This window comes from Meles meles, chromosome 16, assembly GCF_922984935.1.
Source record: "Meles meles chromosome 16, mMelMel3.1 paternal haplotype, whole genome shotgun sequence".
NCBI lineage: Eukaryota > Metazoa > Chordata > Mammalia > Carnivora > Mustelidae > Meles > Meles meles.
Window position 1 is genome coordinate 43,972,385 of NC_060081.1, and position 21,134 is coordinate 43,993,518.

At 39.0% G+C, this 21,134-nt stretch overlaps 1 protein-coding gene across 4 annotated transcripts in view; it reads left to right on the forward strand.

The window, feature by feature from the left end:
• Nucleotides 1-21,134, forward strand: part of SEL1L2 (SEL1L2 adaptor subunit of ERAD E3 ligase) — a 119,925-nt gene that overhangs the window by 54,138 nt on the left and 44,653 nt on the right. For all 4 annotated transcript variants that reach the window (XM_045981194.1, XM_045981191.1, XM_045981192.1 and 1 more), the window contains 2 exons: nucleotides 7,020-7,122; nucleotides 12,259-12,421. In XM_045981194.1, the coding sequence (XP_045837150.1) occupies nucleotides 7,020-7,122; nucleotides 12,259-12,421 (266 nt within the window). The remainder of the gene's footprint in view (nucleotides 1-7,019; nucleotides 7,123-12,258; nucleotides 12,422-21,134) is intronic.

The following is a 21,134-nucleotide window of genomic DNA, read 5'->3' on the forward strand; positions in this document are numbered from 1 at the left end:
CTGTCAGACTGCCTGTATTTGAATCCTTAACTACCTGGTACCAACTGTATGACGCTGGGCAAGTTACTTAACCTCTCTGTGCCCATATCACCTCATCTGTAAAACAGGAATAATAATAGCTCCTTGCTCTTACCATCAGTAAAAAAACTGCCTGATCCCTAAGTGGATTATAAATGTCAGCTTTTATTTTAACATATAATTATTAGTTTTGACACTTTGTTTTACAAACCGTATTTCTTTCTGCTAAATTAAAGAGTTTTAGGCAGTGAATTAGTCTTTGAAAGTCAGAATCCTTGTTATTACAAGTTTTGCTTAGTAGATATTTGAGGAGAAAATATTTTTCTACTTACAACACAATTTGTCTACCATTTCTTAGCACTACCACTGGAAGTGTTCATGTTTTACAACAATGATCTAGGGACAATGTGAATAAACGATTATTGTACATCTCTGTGCTCTTATGCAAGTGCATTTGAGTTGATTACATCTTTATCTGACTAAACTCTGCTGAGTCATTCTTTTTTAGATAGAATGTTATTTTTAGTAATGGATCATTATTCTCCCTCCTTATCTGGTATTGTATCTTCCTAGCACACATTAAGGGCAAATGTGAAGAGCTTTTCTGAAGCATTATTCGGAAAATCAGAAGCTGAAGTTGGTTTATATCTAATTCAGTTAAAATTAAGTAAGAAAGATACAGTGCCTGTGTAGGCAACATTTTCTGCAAGGGAAAGAACTTCCCATTTTTATCTCTTTGTATCATTTTAATGTTGAAAGCACCTGATTTTAAGTCAGACTAAAAGACGTTCATCTCCTAGCTTAATTTTTAATTCCTTTAACTCTCAATGAGACTTTATATGTCATTTTTGAGGTAACTATAATTTGAGATTCAAAATCATGAATCTATTGTTCTTTTTCCTTTTGTTATTTTTAGATGATTTAAATGGTATTTGTTTAGGATTTTGTTGTGAAACATAGAAGAGAGTAAAGAGTGCAGGATAGAGCAAGGGAAGGAGTTGGGCAAAGAGAGGGTTTCAGGAGAAATTTAGGGCTTTAAGAGTGAATTGCGAGGCACCTGGGTGACTCAGTTACTTAATTGTCAGCCTTTGGCTCAGGTCATGATCTCAGGGTCCTGGGATCAAGCCCCATATCAGGCTCCCTGCTCGCTGGGCAGTCTACTTCTCCCTCTCCCTCTGCCCCCTCCCCTGCTCTGTTCTCTCTCGTTAATGCTTTCTCTCTTCAATAAATAAAATCTTAAAAAAAAAAAAAGTGGGGTGCCTGAGTGGCTCTAGTCGTTAAGTGTCTGCCTTCAGCTCAGGTTATGATCCCAGCGTCCTGGGACCTATGGAAACTGGCATCAGGTTCCCTGCTCAGTGGGAAGCCTACTTCTCCCTCTCCAACTCCCCCTGCTTGTGTTCCCTCTCTCTTTGTCTCTCTTGCTGTCAAATAAATAAAATTTAAAAATCTTAAAAAAAATAAAAGTGAATTGCTTTAGAGGATTTCCCCTCTTTCCATAGGCAAGGAGTTAGGCTGCTACCCTCACATCAGTAAGTTAATGGCCATATGCCACCAGTACCCTGCAGGGCTAAATGTCCATATGGAAGACTTTGTCTTATTTGCTAGACCTTCTCAGTTCCAATAATCTTTGTTTCTATTTCTCATCAGTCATTTACCAACCACATGCAAAGGTATTTCACCAATATAATTTCAAATTCAAAAATAATTGTCTGACCAGAACCACCTTCCTGCCACTTCTGCCCCTTCTTTTTTTCCTACAAACTTGCCTTCACCTTCACAGTGACCTCAGTTCCCTTCCCCCACTTCCTTTTCCCTCTCTGTGCACTCCCCTCAGTATCACTTACTCCCACAGGGAGCCTGGATCACATGGCCAAACATGACCCTCAAATCCTCATTGTTTTATTGTATTGTATTGTACTGTACTATATTGTATTTTAGACAGAGAGAAAAAGCATGAGCAACAAGAAGAGGCAGAGGGAGAAGCAGACTCCCCACTGAACAGGGCGCCAACATGGGGCTTAATCCCCTGATCCCTGGGATCATGACCTAAGCCCAAGGCAGCTGCTTAACCAACTGAGCCACCCAGGCACCCCGGCCCTTTACTTAGGACACACCACCCCCTTCTTATCGTTTCATATCCATGGTTCATTTGTGTAGATTGCTTCCTCCAAATGGAATGCCAGTTTTGTCTTGTTGGCCTGAAAAACTCCTATCTACCTTTCAAGAACTATCTAAAGTGTCCTTTCATTTGTGAAGATTTCTTTATCTCCCTTAGTGAGAGTAGGGTGCCTAAGGGGGCGTATGCTGTTTGGCAGATTCCCATCATCCATTTTACTTTTCTCACCGTCCCAAATTCCTTTTGAGGAATTAAGTGTTCCCCACTGGACACATTCTTATAGGAACGTGATAGGAAGGCTTATCTTCCCTAATTAGACACATCAGAATCATCATGGAGTCTGCAGTAAAGAGGGGAAGATCCTAAAAGGATTGGATTTCAATCCGTCCTGTAGCAGCATCTGTCTCTGCTTCCAGAGCTTTGATTCCTGACTGACCCCATTGACTTTATGAGATTTCAACAACCTCCTACTAAGTTCCTTTTGCTTAAGTCAATCAGATTAGGTTTCTATTGCTTACAAACAAACAAGGCTCCTGTACTCCCACAGTGCCTTATTACAGAGTGCCTACCATTTTACAATGGCATTGTAATTTTGGGGAAACCACTCTGTGTCTGCTGCCAGGCTGAGACAGCGTCTCCATTATCTTTGGAAATACAACATCTAGCATTGTGTCTAACACATGATAAGTATTCAATTCATATCAATTGGACAAGTAAATGGACAAGTAAATGTACGGACAAGTAATGGACAAGTAAATGTATGGACAAGTAAATGTATGAATGACAGAGAATAAGTTGTTTCCAGCTCTTTTCTTTTTCATTAATTCCTGCAGTAAGCAAGTGGGCCCATTTTTGTTCTGAAGCTTTGCTTCTATTCCTTATCAATAAGAGGATTCTTTTCTTTTCTTTTCTTTTTAATAAGAGGATTATTCTTCATGAATTCCACAACAACAAGGAACAGGAATTAAGGGATAGATTCAATTAGAGAAATTTCCATTAGGAGGGTCTGCAAGAAATGGCATAGAATCCCAGTTCTGCCATCATCTCACAGAGAGGTGATCTGGGTTCCAGGATTGCTGGACACATGGAAGGTCTGCCTACTAAACTGCCTACCTTGAGTATAATCATGAGAAAGTGAGCTTGTCAGAGGTGGGCTGGGTACCCAGCTGCCTGGGAAAGTCAGATGTCCAGCACCTGGAAACATTGGAGGACCATGGGAAATTACAGTCCTTCCTGTTTTTAAAAGGTAGCCATTGATCTAATGGGAAGTTGAGCTGGGTATATCCCTTCCCACAGGGAGAAGGAGCAGCTTGTTTTCCAGGCAATCCAGAGTTGGCATCTGTATTACTTTGCTAGGGGTATCATAATTAAATACCACAGGCAAGATGGCTTAACAAGCAGAAATTTATTTTCTCACAGTTCTGGAGCTGGAAGTCCATGATCAAAGTGTCAGCAGGTTTGGTTTCATACTGAGGCTTCTCTCCTTGGTTTATGGATGGCCACCTTCTCAGTATGTCCTTACATGACCTTTTCTTAGTGCTGTATGCCCCTTGATGTCTCTTTCTCTTCTCATAAGGACATCAGTCATATTGGATTAGGACCCCACCCTAATGGCCTCATTTTAACTTAATTATCCCTTTAAAGATCTTATCTCCAAATAAAGGTACATTCTGAAATACTGGGAATTAGGACTTCACAATTCATCCTGTAATAGCATCCAAGATAGTTATGAAATAATAATTAAGACTGCAGAAGTAATAACATGTCAAGAACTCTTATAAATATGTCTCTGACAAACACTGAAATACAAATTCATCTAGTTGAAGCACTTCCCATATTTGCTGCTGTATGAAATACTGCTCTGGCACACCTACTCTGCACTCTTTTACTCCTGAGGGTCATTCCCACCACTTTCCCAGTCAGCTTAGAGCCTTTATCAGTACAGAACACAGGCATCCACTAGCTGGCTCTTCAGAGGATTCCAGATTCAGGAAGGTCTTTTATAAGCAAGCTCGGAATGGTCTCCTCAAGTCATTTCCTAACTATGCTTTCCTCAAATTTGGAAATGGTTAAACCATAAAAAGGAAATTAAAGTGCTGTCAAGATAACTTTATCTGACAGTTGAGCACTCTTATAGTAAGGAAAACTTGTATTTCAATACATTTGGGAAGCCAAAAAAAGAATTACAAATTAAAGTAAAAGCCATGAGTAGAAATCTGTAGTGTAAATCATGTCTCATATGTATATGCATGCACAGACAACCTTTCAAAATGTATTCTTGCTCTTTGAAAGCATGGTAATAGGAGCAGTTGCTATTCCAAACACAGATTAGTAGGTTATTCACATTATTTTTCCTCTCTAATCATGACTATAGATAGTATATAACTCAAAGCAGAAATCAGATGCTAAAAGTGTCTGGTGTCACCGAATTGATTTGATAACTTGAAGCATTCAAAATAATTGCAAATTAACTTTTAAGTTAAAAACATTTTTTTAATTTAAAAAAGAACAACTCTGGTGGTTTGTCAGGAAGAAGAAAAACAGGAACCACTTAAAGATCTTTGTGGTCTTGTTAATGAGGCATCAAATCTCAAAATGCCTCTTTTAAAATGGTTTCAGGCATGGTTCACCTAATCAGAGGTTTCACTGAGTGTCATAATGGACTTCAAGAGGCACTGTGCTGTGATGTGGAATGTATTGGGGTGGGGGTGTGCACGTTCACTTGGGGGTAGAATGAGGGCTGTAAAGCTGACTCTTCCTCCAAATAGCTTCCCACACTGTAAACTGATAACAATGGCTTGAAAATTGTGATGTGTTATACAAGTGTCTGAGAAATACTATTATTGTAGCAGGTAAAATTCCATGACTTTAATTTCTTTAAATCCTAAAAAATTAATTCTGTATCCCCATCCCCAAAAGGCAAGTTGTTATTGGTACTCTTTCTGTGTGTTTTCCCCAAGGTCTTAGAAATGTTGTCAGGGAGGAAGAATGAGCCTTGGGGAGAGCAAAATTTTCAGGGAGATTCTCTCCTCCAATCCTAGATGTACACTACTTTTCTAGGAGATGCCCATTTCTCAGGTCCTCATGTTGTCTTGGAATCTTATAGTTTTAAGGTTTATGGTCAATGATCTGACAAAGGAATCTGAGAGATGAGATCTTGGTGTCTAAGATCCTTTCTTTAGGGCATACCAAGCAGCCCCTTTCCCTAGAGGCCTTGCTTTCCAGTTTGTATTTGCAGAAACTTGCATCTCTTTCCCATACTAGGATCATCTCTCTCCCTCCTACCATCAGAAGCATCTTTCTATCTCCTCCAACCTCCAGACACTTTCACAAAGACAGGAAGAGGATAGTTTTTGTAGTAGCTTCCACATTCTGACTAAAGGCAAGGTGATCTTCTTGAAATGCAGAGGTTAAAAAATAAGGAGAGCATAAAGGAGGAAACATTTTCCCTCTACCCTTCTAGGTTCTTTGGCTGCTTTATTAATTAAATTGATATAAGACAGTGTAAGGGCCTATTTAGCCAGAGCAGCCCCACCTCGGTTGAACAGCCATTTTGTTGTTTATGCAGTAAAACATAAACTGACCCTGCCCCACTCCCCCAAAGGGGAACTTACTTAAAAGCAAGTCCAGAAACCAATCCCAGGTAACAAAGCCCAAATACAAGGGTGGATCAGGTCAGGTGGAGATAACAGCCCGAATGCAGGGATGAGTCGGGTCAGGTAGAGACATCTAATCAGTAAAGCTTGCATACTGTCTCACTAGCTACCAAGGAGTATGGGCCCTGACTTTGGGCCAATTCTGACCAAGGTGATAGGCTAGTTCAAATAGCTACTATGGGGTGAATTGTAATTCAATTGGCCACCCGTGTGTGACCTAGCATGACTGTGCAGCTTTCTCTGTGTGTTGCAATCTCATTGGCCACCTGTGTGTGGCCAGGCTCAACCACGTGATCTTTGCTCTATAAAAGTTAGTCTCTGAGGCAGGGAGGGGTCGCCCTCTCTGTAAGAGGTGTGGCCCTGGCGGGTAGGTTTGATTCTCCATGCTTGGCGAGAAATAAAATTTTGCTTGACCTTTGCTTTGTGTCAGTCTCACTCCTTTAATCATGGACCCATTGTTGGGGAACCCATTATTGGGGGACCCAACAGACAGATCAATAGGAGAAAAACAAATTTAATTTCATATATGTGGGAAATTGAGCCTTATATGCCATCTTTTTTTTTTTTTTTTAAGATTCTATTCATTTACCTGACAGAGATCACAAGTAGGCAGAGAGGCAGGCAGAGAGAGAGGAGGAAGCAGGCTCCCTGCTGAGCAGAGAGCCCGATGTGGGGCTGGATCCCAGGACCCTGAGATTATGACTCAAGCTGAAGGCAGAGGCTTAACCCACTGAGCCACCCAGGTGCCCTGAGCCTTATATGCCATCTTGAGCTAAGAAGGAGGTAAGGGTCTGGAGCTTCAAAGAGAGGGAAGATAACTCACAGGAAGATGGGAAGAGCAAATGTTTGGTAAACAAATGATTGTTATACCATGCAGAGACATTAGGGCAGAGAAAAAGTTGAATAAATATGCCCTGCCAACCTCCCCTCACCTTACCACACCTAACCCATACTCTTCATATTTATCTCTGCTGATAACTCTCTTCCTGGACCAGGCTGTCCATCTAAACTCTTAGAGGAAATTAAGGAGGAGGTAAAAAAGCTCTTCCTGAGTCTTTTTGGCCTTGATTAGATTCAGGTCAAAATAATCCACATGCCAAAGTGGCACATTTTGGGGAGGCTCATCTGAACCTTTTCATGAGCAAAACCCAAACTAATATGGCAGCACATTATTTTAAAAATATAAAACATACAAATAATGTTATTTTTCCTTGTTTGTCCATATATAGTAAGAAAGCAAGCAAAGCAAAATTTCACAGATGAAGGAGACCAGCTGTTTAAGATGGGCATCAAGATTCTCCAGCAGTCCAAAAGCCAAAAACAAAAAGCACAGTAAGTCTTTGTCCAGTTACCTAAGCCAACTTAAATTCCTGGCTAAGAAAAAAGAGCAATCCAAAATCTAGTTTGTCAAAAGCTTATTGGGACAACAAATAAGTTTATTTGCCCTTAAGTTTTTGTTTTTAAAAGGATCAATTGATGTTTAAAGAATCCTAAAATTATCAACCTAAACAAACCAAATTGAATGTGAAATTGTGGTCCCAGCACTTTAAGTGAAATGCAGAATTAAGGCACTAATCTGAGTATTCAGGCAAAAATATTCTGTTATGAGTTTATTAGTATTTCAAATGAAATAAGACATGTTACTTGAATTAGACAGTTTGTTTTAGAATGCTTTATTTTTTATTTTTATTTTTTTAGATTTTACTAATTTATTTGTCAGAAAGAGAGAGAACACAGGCAGGCAGAGGCAGAGGGAAAAGCAGACTCCCCGCTGAGCAAGGAGCCAGATGTGGGACTCAATCCCAGGATGCTGGAATCATGGCCCGAGCCGAAGGCAGCTGCTCAACCGACTGAGCCACCCAGGCATCCCTAGAATGCTTTATTCTGCCTAACTCAGCATTTGTAGGGTACTTTATGGTTTTCAAAGCACTTTCATGTATGTGATTCCATTTTATCCCCCAAACAGCCTTATGAGTTAAGAAGAACTTCATTCCCCCCGCCCCACCCCTTTAAACAGTTAGGAAGAGAGATTCAAGGATGTTAAAGTGAGGTGATCACAAACACACAGTTGGGAAGTAACCAGGCGTGGCCACATGGTCTCACTCCATGTTCATCATTTCTCTTTTCATTTGTCTGAGCACTCATTTGTCTACTTTGTCTAAAGGGGAGGCAGAAATATCTTGTCTCCCCAGTAGAGGGACACAACATGAGGTCACCCCTCATCATAATTAAAACCTCATTGAGATCAACTCCAAGTTCTCCCATTCACTGGCTGTGTAATCCCTGTGCAAGTTACTTAACCTGCTTGTGTTCTGGATAGTACAGTTAGGATCTTAGAACAATGCTGAACATATAATAAGCAGAAGATAAGCATTTATCTTTATCTCTAGTCCTCTAAATGGTAAGCAGAAAGTATGGGAGAGAAGAAAACAAGTGTGTCTTGAAGCAGTAACAAAAAGAATGGGCTCCGGACCTCCAACAAGGAGAGAACTTTTGTTTGCACACAGATCAGGCATAGCTGCTCTGGGGGAAGCATCCCAGTGCTGTGGGAGCTATCCTAGGCAGGGCAGCAGCAGAGTTCCTGAATTCTTTCTTAAAGCTTAAAGCTTCCCAGAAGAGCATAAAAGTATAGAGAACAAAGGGGCATTTCAACTATGAAGAACTTCCATTTATTAAGTGCCTTCTTTGTGCTATTTATTGTTCTGGGCAGTTACGTGTGGAATAGCATTCATTGCTCACAATGATACTGTGAATCATAAATTGTTATCCCCAAATTTCAGAGGAGGAAATAGAAGGTCAAAAATATTCTATAATTCTCCCAAAGTGACAAGAAGGAGGAAGTAAAGGAGTTGGTCAGCTCTCTAAGGGAAGTTAAGTTAGAAGCTCCTTATAAGAGCAGAGGAAACCATCCCCTGCAAAACCTGGGTTTCATATTGAGCATCTCTGGGGGCTGCCATGATGAGGATGGGGTTTAATCAGACCCCCAAAATATAATCCAGCCTGATAAGGAAGTCTGCTTACTCAGGTGCTCACTGAATGGATGAGTAAGAATAGAGAATTCTCAACCCAGACCAGCTAGATGAAAGAATAATGAAATTCTGGAAAGGGTTAGGATTAGGTTTCAGATTAGCTCTATAGCAGATAAACTCAAGATGAGGGGCCCACTGGGTATGCCCTTTTTTTTTTTAATTTTAAGATTTTTTTTATTTATTTGACACAGGCAGAGAGGGAACACAAGCAGGGAGAGTGGGAGAGGGAGAAGCAGAGAGCCCCCTGAGCAGAGAGCCCGATGTGGGGCTCGATCCCAGGACCCTGAGATCATGACCTGAGCCAAAGGCAGCCGCTTAACAACTGAGCCACCCAGGCATCCCTGAGTAGGCCCTTTTAAATTCAAGGAAACCCGAGATTCAGTGGAATGGGGCAAAAGCACTCTTGGAAGCTCCCAAGTAACTATCTACTTAACCTTGATGGGTACCTTCCTCTTTGGCTTAAAGAATGGGGAGAAAACCCAACCATGATAGCAGACTACCCAGCAGTGAAGGAGCCTTTATGCCACCTAGGTGTGATTCAATCTCTGGCTGTTCTTGCCCAGCATATCCTTGCCCAAGAGTGCCAAAAAAGCAGCTTTTTTTTTTTTTTTAAGATCTTGTTTTTAAGTAATCTCAACACCCAACATCGGCCTTGAACTCACAACCCTGAGATCAAGAGTCACATAATCTACCAACTGAGTCTACCAAGTACCCCAAGAGCAGCTTATTTCTGCCGTAGCATAGGTATGTGAGAGAGTGCATAATGCTGAGTCCCCTGACCCGTCTGAGTTGACAGAGAACTGAAACCAAATCTGCTCATAGCAAGAGATTTCAGGAATTTGTGGGGAAACTGAAATTCCTCCAAATATCAAGACAGTCTGCTCTTCTCTTAAGCCAGTTACACCCAGTCTAACCATCTTGAAGATTCCGGTCAGGGGAAAGAAAAATGAACACCCTACTGACTACGGAGGAATCATTTCTCTCCCATTCATTCCTCAATCCTGTGTCCTTTTGCTTCACCACTTCTTGTATAAGACAGAGGTGCTACTAGTCCTTTTGGCTCATCCACATCATGACCCAATTCATTCATTCATTCATTCAGCTATAAATTGTTTAACAAGTCAGTGCTGTTAGAAGTACAGAGGTTAAGCAAGAATACGTCAGGGAGACACAGACTTGTCTACAGGAGTCAAGAAGCCTCAGAGATAACCAGGGTTAGCTGTCATTAAGAATTACCCCCCCACACCCCCCTGCAACACAAGCAAAGAAGATCTGAAGATAAGCTCCTGCTCTACACCAAATTTCTGATGAGTTCTAGAGATGCCTTTAGTCTCCTCCTTCCCTAGCACCCACCTTAGCATCCAGTACCAGGTACTTTAAGAGTTACCCAGATATCTAACTGAACTTTCTTTTGGGGATCTGCTAATTCTTCCCAGTTTCTCTTACTTTTTCCCCCTTGGGGGTTACAGCCCAGATCTTAATCCTACCTAATTTACCAACAACTTTCTTCAGCGCTGGATTCTGTTTCTAGTATTCCTTATATCAGCTTGGACTTTCACGACAAGGGACTGAGGTATCTACTCCTCCCTTAAGAGTTAAAGACACCTAGATGGATTGGTTTTACAAACTTTTGCTGCGTCCTGGGATCACTGAATGTATATACTGCTGGCTCCTGCAGCCCATCAGATCTCTCTGCCCTGGTCCATGTGGGTGCCCTTCTAATCCCAGCAGGCTATGTGGTTGCAGAAGCAAACCATGTGGCAGAATAACTTCAGGGAGTCTGTGTCTGATTTCTAGCTATCTCCAAATGCCAGACATTTGCATTCATTGACTTTTAGACCTTCTGTTTTATTTGCCTTCTGGTCCCTAGAATATTAGCTTGCTCTGACCATGGTTAATTTCTTGCTTGACCTCCTGGCTTCTTTTGTTCCACTGGAGTCTATTCTCTGTGTTGCCATCCAAGACCCTAAAGCCTATGTGGATAACAGTCTGAGCCCATTCTTTTCTGCTCCAGCCACCAAGAGCAAATTATTTTAGCATCAGCATGGATAAGCAGTACATAAAGCTGAGTCTCCTGAGCCTTCTGAGCAGCAAGGATAGATTTGTGTATTTGTTCCTGTATTTGAGTCAAGGTCACTGGTAGAGGTTAATGCTTTCTGTTCTTACTGCTACCAAAAAGGAAGTTATAAAAGTAAAAACAAATCCCCTGGGGCACTTGGGTGGCTCAGCCATTAAGCGTCTGCCTTCAGCTCAGGTCATGATCCCAGGGTCCTGGGATCAAGCCCAGCATCAGGCTCTCTGCTCACTGGGAACCCTGCTTCTCCCTCTCACACTCTCCTTGCTTGTGTTCCCTCTCTCGCTATCTCTCTCTCTGTCAAATAAATAAATAAAATCTTTTTTAAAAATTTATTTTAAAAAGTAAATATAAATCCCAAAAGTACTCTGTCTCTGACACAAGTTTTGACCTTACAAGGCTCTCCATTACTACCTGTTAGGCAGATCAGGTCCAGATGATTTCTGAGTGGGACTCAGAAAATGCAATGTAAGGCCATCCTATGGCATCTATATTTATAATCATTAAATTCTCACACCATTTACCCACTAATTACAGAACAATTACCATGCTATAAAACTTTGGAATTTATGCAGTAGTCCTAAAAATAATAATAATGGCAGCTAAATTTATTGAGTGCTTGCTATGTACCAGATCCTATGCCAAGCACTTCATGGATTATCTCATTGAATCTTCCCAACAACCCTATGAAGTAAGGGCTATTGTTATCCCCGCTCCATAGATGAGAGAGGCAAAAATAAGTTAAATAACTTGCCTGAGGCTCTCAAACTAGTAAGTGGTGGACCCAGATTTTGAACCAGACAGTCAAGACTTAAGAGCCCTAATAACCATTGGGTTTTATTTGGTTATTGTTTTTCCACACAGCCTGACTTTGCATGCTGAGGAATATGTTCTATTTTAGAAAATTATTTCAGAATATAAAGGGACTCTTGTTTTCATGGTAGTAGCTTCTAGAAGTGACACTCCAATTTTGATTATTTTTTATTACCTTGTTTCATATTTCAGAGTTCATTTTGTTAAACAAATACTCATATAATGTGGGTGGTCATGGGAGAGTTCACTATGTTAGGACAAGTGTCTCAATTTTTCACTTCACTTGGTGAATAAGCTTGAGGCATGATGTATCCTATATATTTCTTCCTTTCACCAGCTTCACTATTTGTCAGATATATCTGAAATTATAATCTTAGATAAGGTAGGGCTGAAAAAAAACCTACTGACTCGTAGATGTGTTGGACTTTAGCTAAACTGTATTATTAGTAGCAATAACAACTTGGTCCTACTTGCTAGAGAGAAGTAATGTGAAGGAGGGAACAGAAAAACATTTTTGATAATCAAACCTCTACCTTCATATTTTTGAAACAGAGCCTACGTATTCTTTGCCAAAGCAGCTGACATGGGAAACATGAAAGCTATGGAGAAAATGGCTGATGCTTTGCTATTTGGAAATTTTGGCATGCAAAACATAACAGCAGCTATCCAATTATATGAGTCCCTAGCTAAAGAAGGATCATATAAAGCCCAAAATGTGAGTTTTGAAAGAAAAGTAAGCCTTACGTAGCTACATCCTAAAATAACTATAGACAAATAACGTGTGAAAGGAGTTTAGCAATAGTATTCCCATTCTACTGCATGAACCCAGACCTAGGGAAGTTACAGTAACACTGAAATAGTGGGATCAGGGAGGGGACACAGCAAGAGACCTGGGCAAATTCTTCTAGTTATATGGGTGACTGTCAGGAATGGAATGGAACTGCTCTCTAATTCAGCTTCCCATCTTATGTCCATGGGTGTATTTAGAAATAATTTAAGAACTCTGAACCCCTAACATAATTAAATTTTACTTAAATATATTCACCTATACAAAAAAAAAAAAAAAAAAAAAACCCACAGAGTAAATCTATGACCTTACATGATGTTTGCCTGGTTTTTACATATCAAACATTTTATAAACTAAATATATTTTCTTTTCTCTTTTACTGAATGCATTTCATTTAATCCAAGAATAATGTAAGTATTTCATAGAAAATCTGGAAAACAGAAACATACATACATAAATAAATAAATATATACATAAATAAAGCCCTTCACAAGCCAACCATTCTGACTCAATTATTGTTAGGACTCTTTTATATTTTTGCTTAGCTTCTTCCTCAGGCATCTCTCTTCTTACATCATCCTGATCACAATGCAAGTGCATATATCATTTTGTTTCTGGCTACTTTCACTTAATGCTATAGCAAAAGCATGTTTTCATGTTGTTAGTCTTTTTAATAAAAATATTTATTTCTGATTACAAAAGAAATTCATGCTCATGACAAAAAAATGTCTGAGAATTCAGAAAGTATGACGAAAAAAAATAAAAGTTGTCTGGAACTTCTCCTCCCAGAGATCATTTTTGGTATCTCTGAGAGGAAAATGCAGAAGCTAGACTTTGGAGTCAGACTGAAGTTCAAATCCATTCTGCCACTTGCTTATTGGATTCCTCCTTAAGGAAATCCTTTCCCCTTCCACAGGAGGATCCTTTCCTACACTCTCTGATTCTTTTTCCCTCATAATCTAATAGTAGTAAAACATTTAGTGTGTTTCCAGGTAGCATTGCTTATGATTGAAATGACTTCGGATTGACAAACTTCCATCGCACTGGGGCAAACTGTAATGAACTATAAATACCTGATCGTGGTAGTAATTCCTAGGAGAACCCTGGATACCACACGTATGGAACAGTTACTTGGGGGTTGGGGCTCCTGCACCCACCTACTGTGGATCTCACCTCTTTGAGGCCTCATCTGAGGGACCAAAGATAATGGCCCCGGGAGGACTATCCTGGGAAACTGGGAAACTGCAGTTCCTGTGCGATATCCACCTGAATATACAGGTGGCAACTGGAACCTCTGGGAGCCTCATGAATCTCTGTGTTTACTTAGTTGAAACCAAAGCTAGACCAGCAAACCTCTGATCAGTGAGACAACCTCTCTAATTTTCATCTGTAGGGTTAGGTTTTATCATATATAAAACACTGGATACTGTGTCCATCTGGTTCACAGTTGTATCTAATATTTAGCACAGTCCTTGGGACAAGAAATATACATTGATTGCTGAACCAATCAATGATGAATGATTAAATAGAATTATTGTGGGGATTAAAATAATATGTAAAGGTTAATTCCATACCTGGAAATTTGTCATCATTCATTGTAAAGAAAGGATATAAATATTACTCTTCTAGAATTTTTCCTATTACTATGTAGAATTTCTTTTTTACAAAAATGAGATCATACTTTAATTGCTATTTCCTAATCTCTTTACTCACTTAATAATGTATTATAAACAAATTGCCATGTAGATATATGCAGATCAACATCACTATTGTATTTTTTTAATTTTTATTTATTTTTTAAGTTTTTTTTCAGTGTTCCAGAATTCATTGTTTAACTACCACACCCAGTGCCCCATGCAATAGGTGCCCTCTACCGTTGTATTTTTTAAAGATTAATTTATTGATTATTTGAGGCAGGGGAGGAGCAAACAGGGAGCAAGGGGGAAAGAAACTGAAGTGGATTCCTCACACAGGGCTTGATCTCATGATCCTGAGTTTATGACCTGGACCGAAATCAAGAGTCAGATGCTCAGAGTGCCTGAGTGGCTCAGTTCTTAAGTGTCTGCCTTTGGCTCAGGTCATGATCCCAGGGTCCTGGGGTCTAGTCCTGTGTGGGGCTCCCTGCTTAGCAGGAAACCTGCTTCCACCTCTCCCATTCCCCCTGTTTGTGTTCCCTCTCTCACTGTTAAATAAATAAATAAAATCTTTTTTAAAAAAGTCAGATGCTCAATTGACTGAGCCATCCAAGCACCCCTCAATATCACCATCTTAAATATCTGTATAGTTTTAATTAAGTTGTTGAATACTATTTTTTACCCCAGGGAATTTTTTTGAAACTAAATACAAAACAGCATATTTACAAAGGAGTAAACGGATTTATAAATGTCATAATAAAATATGAGAGTTTTTAAACCTTCCATTGTCCAAACACAAAATTCCAAAACAAACTAAATGTTACCATCATATCCAGCACTATAACTGATATTTCAGAATTCCTTTCTTTTTTTAAAGAAATAGTTTATTTATTTATTTGACAGGGATCACAAGTAGGCAGAGAATCAGGCAGAGAGAGAGGAGGAAGCAGTCTCCCCACAAAGCAGAGAGCCCGATGTGGGGCTCGATCCCAGGACCCTGGGATCATGACCCGAGCCGAAGGCAGAGGCTTTAACCCACCGAGCCACCCAGGCATTCCTTTCTAAACTAGTGAACATGTACTTTATTTTTTAGTGGGAGTATTAATTAGTTAATTAAGTCAACAGTTGTTTTGTTGACACTTACAATGTGCCAAACATAATCTAAGTTGATGAGTAGAAAAAGATTAATAGGTTACAGTCCTTATGGGTCAATCTGAAGTATAAACACATAATTGCAGCACAATTAAGGTAGACTATAGTTAAAAACTGCGTTAGACACAGAAAAGAGTCTAACAGGTTCTGCCTAGAGCAGAGGAAGAAGGCTTCTAGGTAAAATGACATTTGTACCTAGTCTAGAATATTGGATATAGACAATATACAAGATTTATTTGTCTGTATCTGAATAAAAGTATTTGATAAAAGGTCAAAACACTACTCCCAGAAAAGAAATTCCAAATTAACACAAATGGTACATAAAACACCTGGATTTCAGGGCCAAAGTCAGAGTATCACTCCCCATTCTCAAATTAATGTGGTTCCATGGCATGGCCACTGACTGCCCTCTAATCCCAGGTAATTGGCCAGCAAATGCTTGCCATTGATTTTAAGGAGAAACAGATAGGAGAAGGTCATTAGCTGAGTGCTAATCCAGTGCTAGGAAGAATAACTCTAAATGGATGACCACTGGCTATGTATTATCACAGCCATCTTTGTAGAGACAAGCAGGCATTGTTGGGACAATATCCTTAAAATGTACAATTACAGACTTCAGAGTAGCACGTCGTGGTAGCAGATAGGGGTTCTGGAATTGGAAAGCTGGAATCAGAAAGCTGGACAACTAATGAGCTTCCCATCTTGTTCATTCTTTCAGTGTCATTTCTATAAACCTCAGGTTTCCCAGACCTGCAAAGGGAACTGTTGATAAGGTCACACTACTTTATAAGTTTCCTGCAAGAAGTGAATAATATCTGCACTATCCCTTAGAGATATTAAAGTACATCAATGAATAATGTTGTGTAATGATTTTAGTCCTAATGGCTTCGCTTTGGAGTCAGTCAGTCCCTGGCTTTACATCTCAGTTCCAACACTCATGGCCTGCCCTCTCTGAATCTCAATTTTCTCATTGTAAAATGGGGATATCTGTCTGACATATGTGTGTGTTGGGTCTCAGGAGGGTAAGAAGATAGAATATGAGTGAGGACAAACTTATCATCTGGAAAGCTGACATTGACCTGATATGCAAAACCCAGTCACACTGCCTATTGAAATGCTACAATACAAGGTGGCAAAAAGTCTCTGTCCCAAACAGCTCCTATGCTCTCCCTGACATCCTGGACACCCTTATTCCTTGCTTGGACTCCCCCTTCCCTCATGACCTCTCCATAAACTAGTGACCAAGGTGTTAACATCTGGATGAGTCGGGTGCCTGCAAGATCCTGGTCTAGTACTACAGCTGGATTGCTGGATTCTGCTCTGAAATTTTGCTCAGATGACCCCTGTCAACCCTATAGAAAAGTCTGTTTCCAATAGCAAGTTTGCTTATAACTGACTTGTCTCCTTGTACAAGAACAACTAGTCAAAGAGATTCTATGCTACAAACAATGCTTAATTCAATCTGTGACTAGGATTGGCCACGTGCTATATTGATCAGAGTCCTCTAATAGAGAGCAAATAGGTTAATAGGCTGGGTGACCATCTTTCTTCTCAGGCTGTTTGTGCCACCCTGGTACAGGAATCCTACCTGCACTCTTAAGAAATATTGCTGGAAACTATAAGAACAAGGTAGCAAAAAGCAGTGTAGCTAAAGAAGCTGGATGTATACTATGAATGGCAATGAAAAAGAATGAAAAGGACAGAGACAGGAAAAAATGAAGAGAATGAAGACACCTATCTCTGGGGGGAAAAGGAAGAAGAGAAATACTGAAATGTATTAAATGGAGAGCCTGGAGTGCCAGAAGACTAGTAAAGATCTGAGTTAAAGAAAAATGCAAAAGAGAAGAACCCATATTATAAAGCAGCTTTGAGGGGTCAGGGGAAAATGTAATTTCAGGCTACATATAAAGGGCAGCTGAATAAAGGGAAAGAGGCATAATTATTTCTTTCATGTTCCTTGAATGGTTCATCCCACAAAATTCCAAATCAAAGGAAATTTTGATAAGGACAACAAAAGCATTTAAGGTTATGAACAGAATCTATTGTATTGATTTTCAAAGAAACTATACCTTTCTGGACTCCTGGACAGCTCTGATAGTTTAGTGTCCGCCTTCAGCTCAGGTCATCCCTGGGTCCTAGGATCTAGTCCCTGAGCGGGGAGGCTGCTTCTGCCTCTGCCTGCCACTCCTCCTGCTTGTGCGCACTCTCTCTCTCTCTCAGTCTGACAAATAAATAAATAAAATGTTTTTTTTTTTAAAGAAAGAAACAATAGCTTCCAAATAATGAGAATTATTAACTAACAGAGTCGTCTTCATGAACATGGTGGAAATTGAGGAAATAGCAAACAAAACTGAGTCATACAGTAGAGGATATCCAATAAGATATTATATTATACCAGCTAAAAGTAGATAAATTATATATTTTTTACTTCTCTGATTCTCATGCAGGAAGCAAAAATTCAGAATTAGAAATATTCACTCTTAATATCAATGAACAGCTTCGATTTGTCAATTTGCCAAGCAAGAATATAGGGTTAAAACTCATTGCTTTAAGAATCATGAAATAGGGGTGCCTGGGTGGCTCAGTGGGTTAAAACCTCTGCCTTCAGTTCAGGTCATGATCTCAGGGTCCTGGGATTGAGCCCCACATCGGGCTCTCCGCTCAGCGGGGAGCCTGTTTCCCCCTCTCTTTCTCTGCCTACTTATGATCTCTGTCTTTCAAATAAATAAATAAAATCCAAAAAAAATCATGAAATAGATCATCCATGTTTCATCACCTTAAAATTTAATTTAGGGGGGCCTGGGTGGCTCAGTTGGTTAGGCGTCTGCCTTCAGCTCAGGTCATGATCGTGGGGTCCTGAGATGAGCCCCTCGTTTGGCTCTAAGCTGAGTGAGAAGCATGCGTCTCCCTCTTCCCCTGCTTGTGCTTTCTTGCTCTCTGTCTCTCTCATAAATAAATATAGTCTTTAAAAAAAATTTAATTTAATTGTGGTAATCTCAAGTGGTGGTATTATTTGTAACTATTTTCTTTTTAAAAATACTTCACTGGGCTTTTTTCCTCTACATTTTTTTTTCTTTTTTTTTTTTTAAGAGAGAAAGTGACTTTTTTTTTTAAGATTTTATTTATTTGCCAGAGAGAGAGAGTACACACAAGCAGGCAGAAAGGCAGGTAGAGGCAGCAAGAGAAGCAGGCTCCCTGCCGAGCAAGGAGCCCCATGTGGGACTCAATCCCAGGACCCTGGAATCAAGACCTGAGCCAAAGGAAGCAGCTTAACCAACTGAGCCACCCAGGCGTCCCTCCTCTACATTTTCTATTCATGGTTATGTATTACTTTGATATCAGAAAAATCATTTAACTCAGATGCATATATTCAAAAAGGTTTACTATGTTCAAAAGGATTACAATGAATTATAAGAAAATCTATTCTATTATTTAAAAAATTATTTTAATTGATATATTAAGGAGAATATGAGGAATTGCATATTTTCCCATGCTTTGTAATTCTAGAATAATTCTATCTCAGTAGCAAAGATTCCTCATTTTTCATTTATTTTAGATGAGAATTTTAGAGGTGTTTTGTAAAGGGAATGTAGTTATTAGTACTGTGCTACTACTGAAAAAAATCATTTTTAGTATCAACCTAATAATCACTTGATAATTTTAGGATTACCTGTATAGAGCATTTCATCTTGATGTTAATGTTCTTTTTGTATTAAAGGGTACAGATAGGATCTGAGTTGTTCATTAAGGTTGATTCACACTTTTGTTTGGTATGCAATTTGAGCTAAAAGTAATGGTCTCAGATACCTTCAAGCCTTGTGCAGTAATTAGAAGAAGAATGCTTAACCTTTTCTCTTTAACAATAATTTCCTATATAAAAAGTAAAAGGAATATTTAACTTTTAAATTATTATTATGAAACCTGAGTAATTTGCTTTGAAATATTTTAAAAAATCCTCTATGCTAAACTCTTTCCATTCAAATCCCAACTATTATAAGTTTTTTACACACCATGGCACAATTGTTGAGTTCAGAATCAAGTCTTATAAACAGATCTAATTTGTGGAGCTTGACCTTTAAAAACCACTGGAAGTGTCATTGATGTCATCACTATTACACAGCTTCTCTTTTGATTTAGCATTTTTTTTCTGGATTAAGTGCAAACTGTGCTATAATCCATCTCGTTTCATCTCAGCTGTATCTCCGAAGAAAGACCAAATGCCTAAAACTGCTTATTGTATAGTTGTTAGGTGACAATGTCCAAGTGTAAAGGAATAGTACAACAATGACTATAATCAGCATATTCACTACATGAAAGCTCATATTATCTTTTGTCTTCCTTTGGTACTAGAATGAAGGAAAGGAGAGAGGAAGGAAGGGAGGAAGGAAGTTGAGTCTTCCAGAGAATTAATTCAAAATCACCCATTGTTATTTTTCAGTGAAAGAGGGAACATGCCTTTTGGGCTGGTTTTAAAGCTGCTAAAGTCATGGTTTCTTTCCTTACTTTCTAGAATGAGCTTTATACAAAGAAAAGCTCCCCTCCCCTGTCACAGGATGGAAATTTAACTCCCACACAATCCACAACTCACAAATTTCTTCAACAGAATCTGGCCATAAACTGTGATAAGCTGTGCACAAAATCATACACTTTTGGTGAAAGTATCTTAAAATACAAGCTCAACAGAATAGAATAGTATTCCTCATTTTCTCATATAAAGGTCAGTATATTTGTTTGCTGTCAGGGTTTCTACATAAATAAATCACTTTCTAAGTTGAACAGAATCAAAAATTGCTAAGAGTTGCAAGCAAAATAAAAATCTAATATTGACTAAGGAGATCCTTAAAAGGATCCAAGTTAGCCATTTTAAATATAAACTACAAGGGTTAGAGGAGTTCCAGGATTCCAGATGCCTTCCATTTGTAATAACGCCCTTTTGGTACACTTTCCATAGAAGGCAAACTTTGAGACTAAAGAGGACTTGGTCAAAACAGAAGATTTTTTTTTTCAGTTCATAGATTAAATAGATTACACAAATTATACTTAAAACCACATGTTAGAGTTATTATGCTCTTGGGAACTGAGCTGGGCAGTCAGTTCCCTAATTTAAAAAATGATATCGTTCTTTGTCCTTGAAATTATACTTCAAAGTTTAAGAAATTATTAATTTAGTTTTGACTGAATTATCAGACTTCTCGTATCTTTATTTTAGGGAGACACTTAACAAAGCCTTGCAGAATGTTCTCGTGAACTGGAAGAAAAAATAGAAATGTGGGCTTTGATGATTGTAAATAAAGAGTAGACGAATGGGTTGATGCCAACATGAAAGCAAGTCTCTGGCAATCTGCCACAGGATTCTGCTTATGACCCTGTGCCCTTCAAATATTTCATCATCAGCTCAAGTTGAATGGCTAACACCAGATTGTTATTAATGTAAAGCATGGAAAAGTATATTTTTCAGTGATATACATAAGAGTGTGTGATGAACTTCTAAAAATGGTAACAGGAATTATAATCTTTGTCCTTGAGTAGAACCTTGAAAATATTAGGAACACCAAAACAGACTTTTACAATTATGTTCTGACAAAAAATTTAGTGTTGTGATTCTGTCGAGAAGAGATGCAAGGAGAAAAAGTGAAAAATAATGTAAATGACCTAAGCCATCATCTATAATATAGTCAATTTAGAGATAATGTGTCAAATATAAAAATGAACGATAAGTAGTAGCAATTTATCAAGAATCATAATGGTGGTAAGTTATCAGAAGAAAACAGCTAAAATACTTAAAAGTGGTTGTTTATCATGAGAATAAAAAATGGCCTGGAAAGGAGCAGGACATTGATGTTTATATTGTAAAC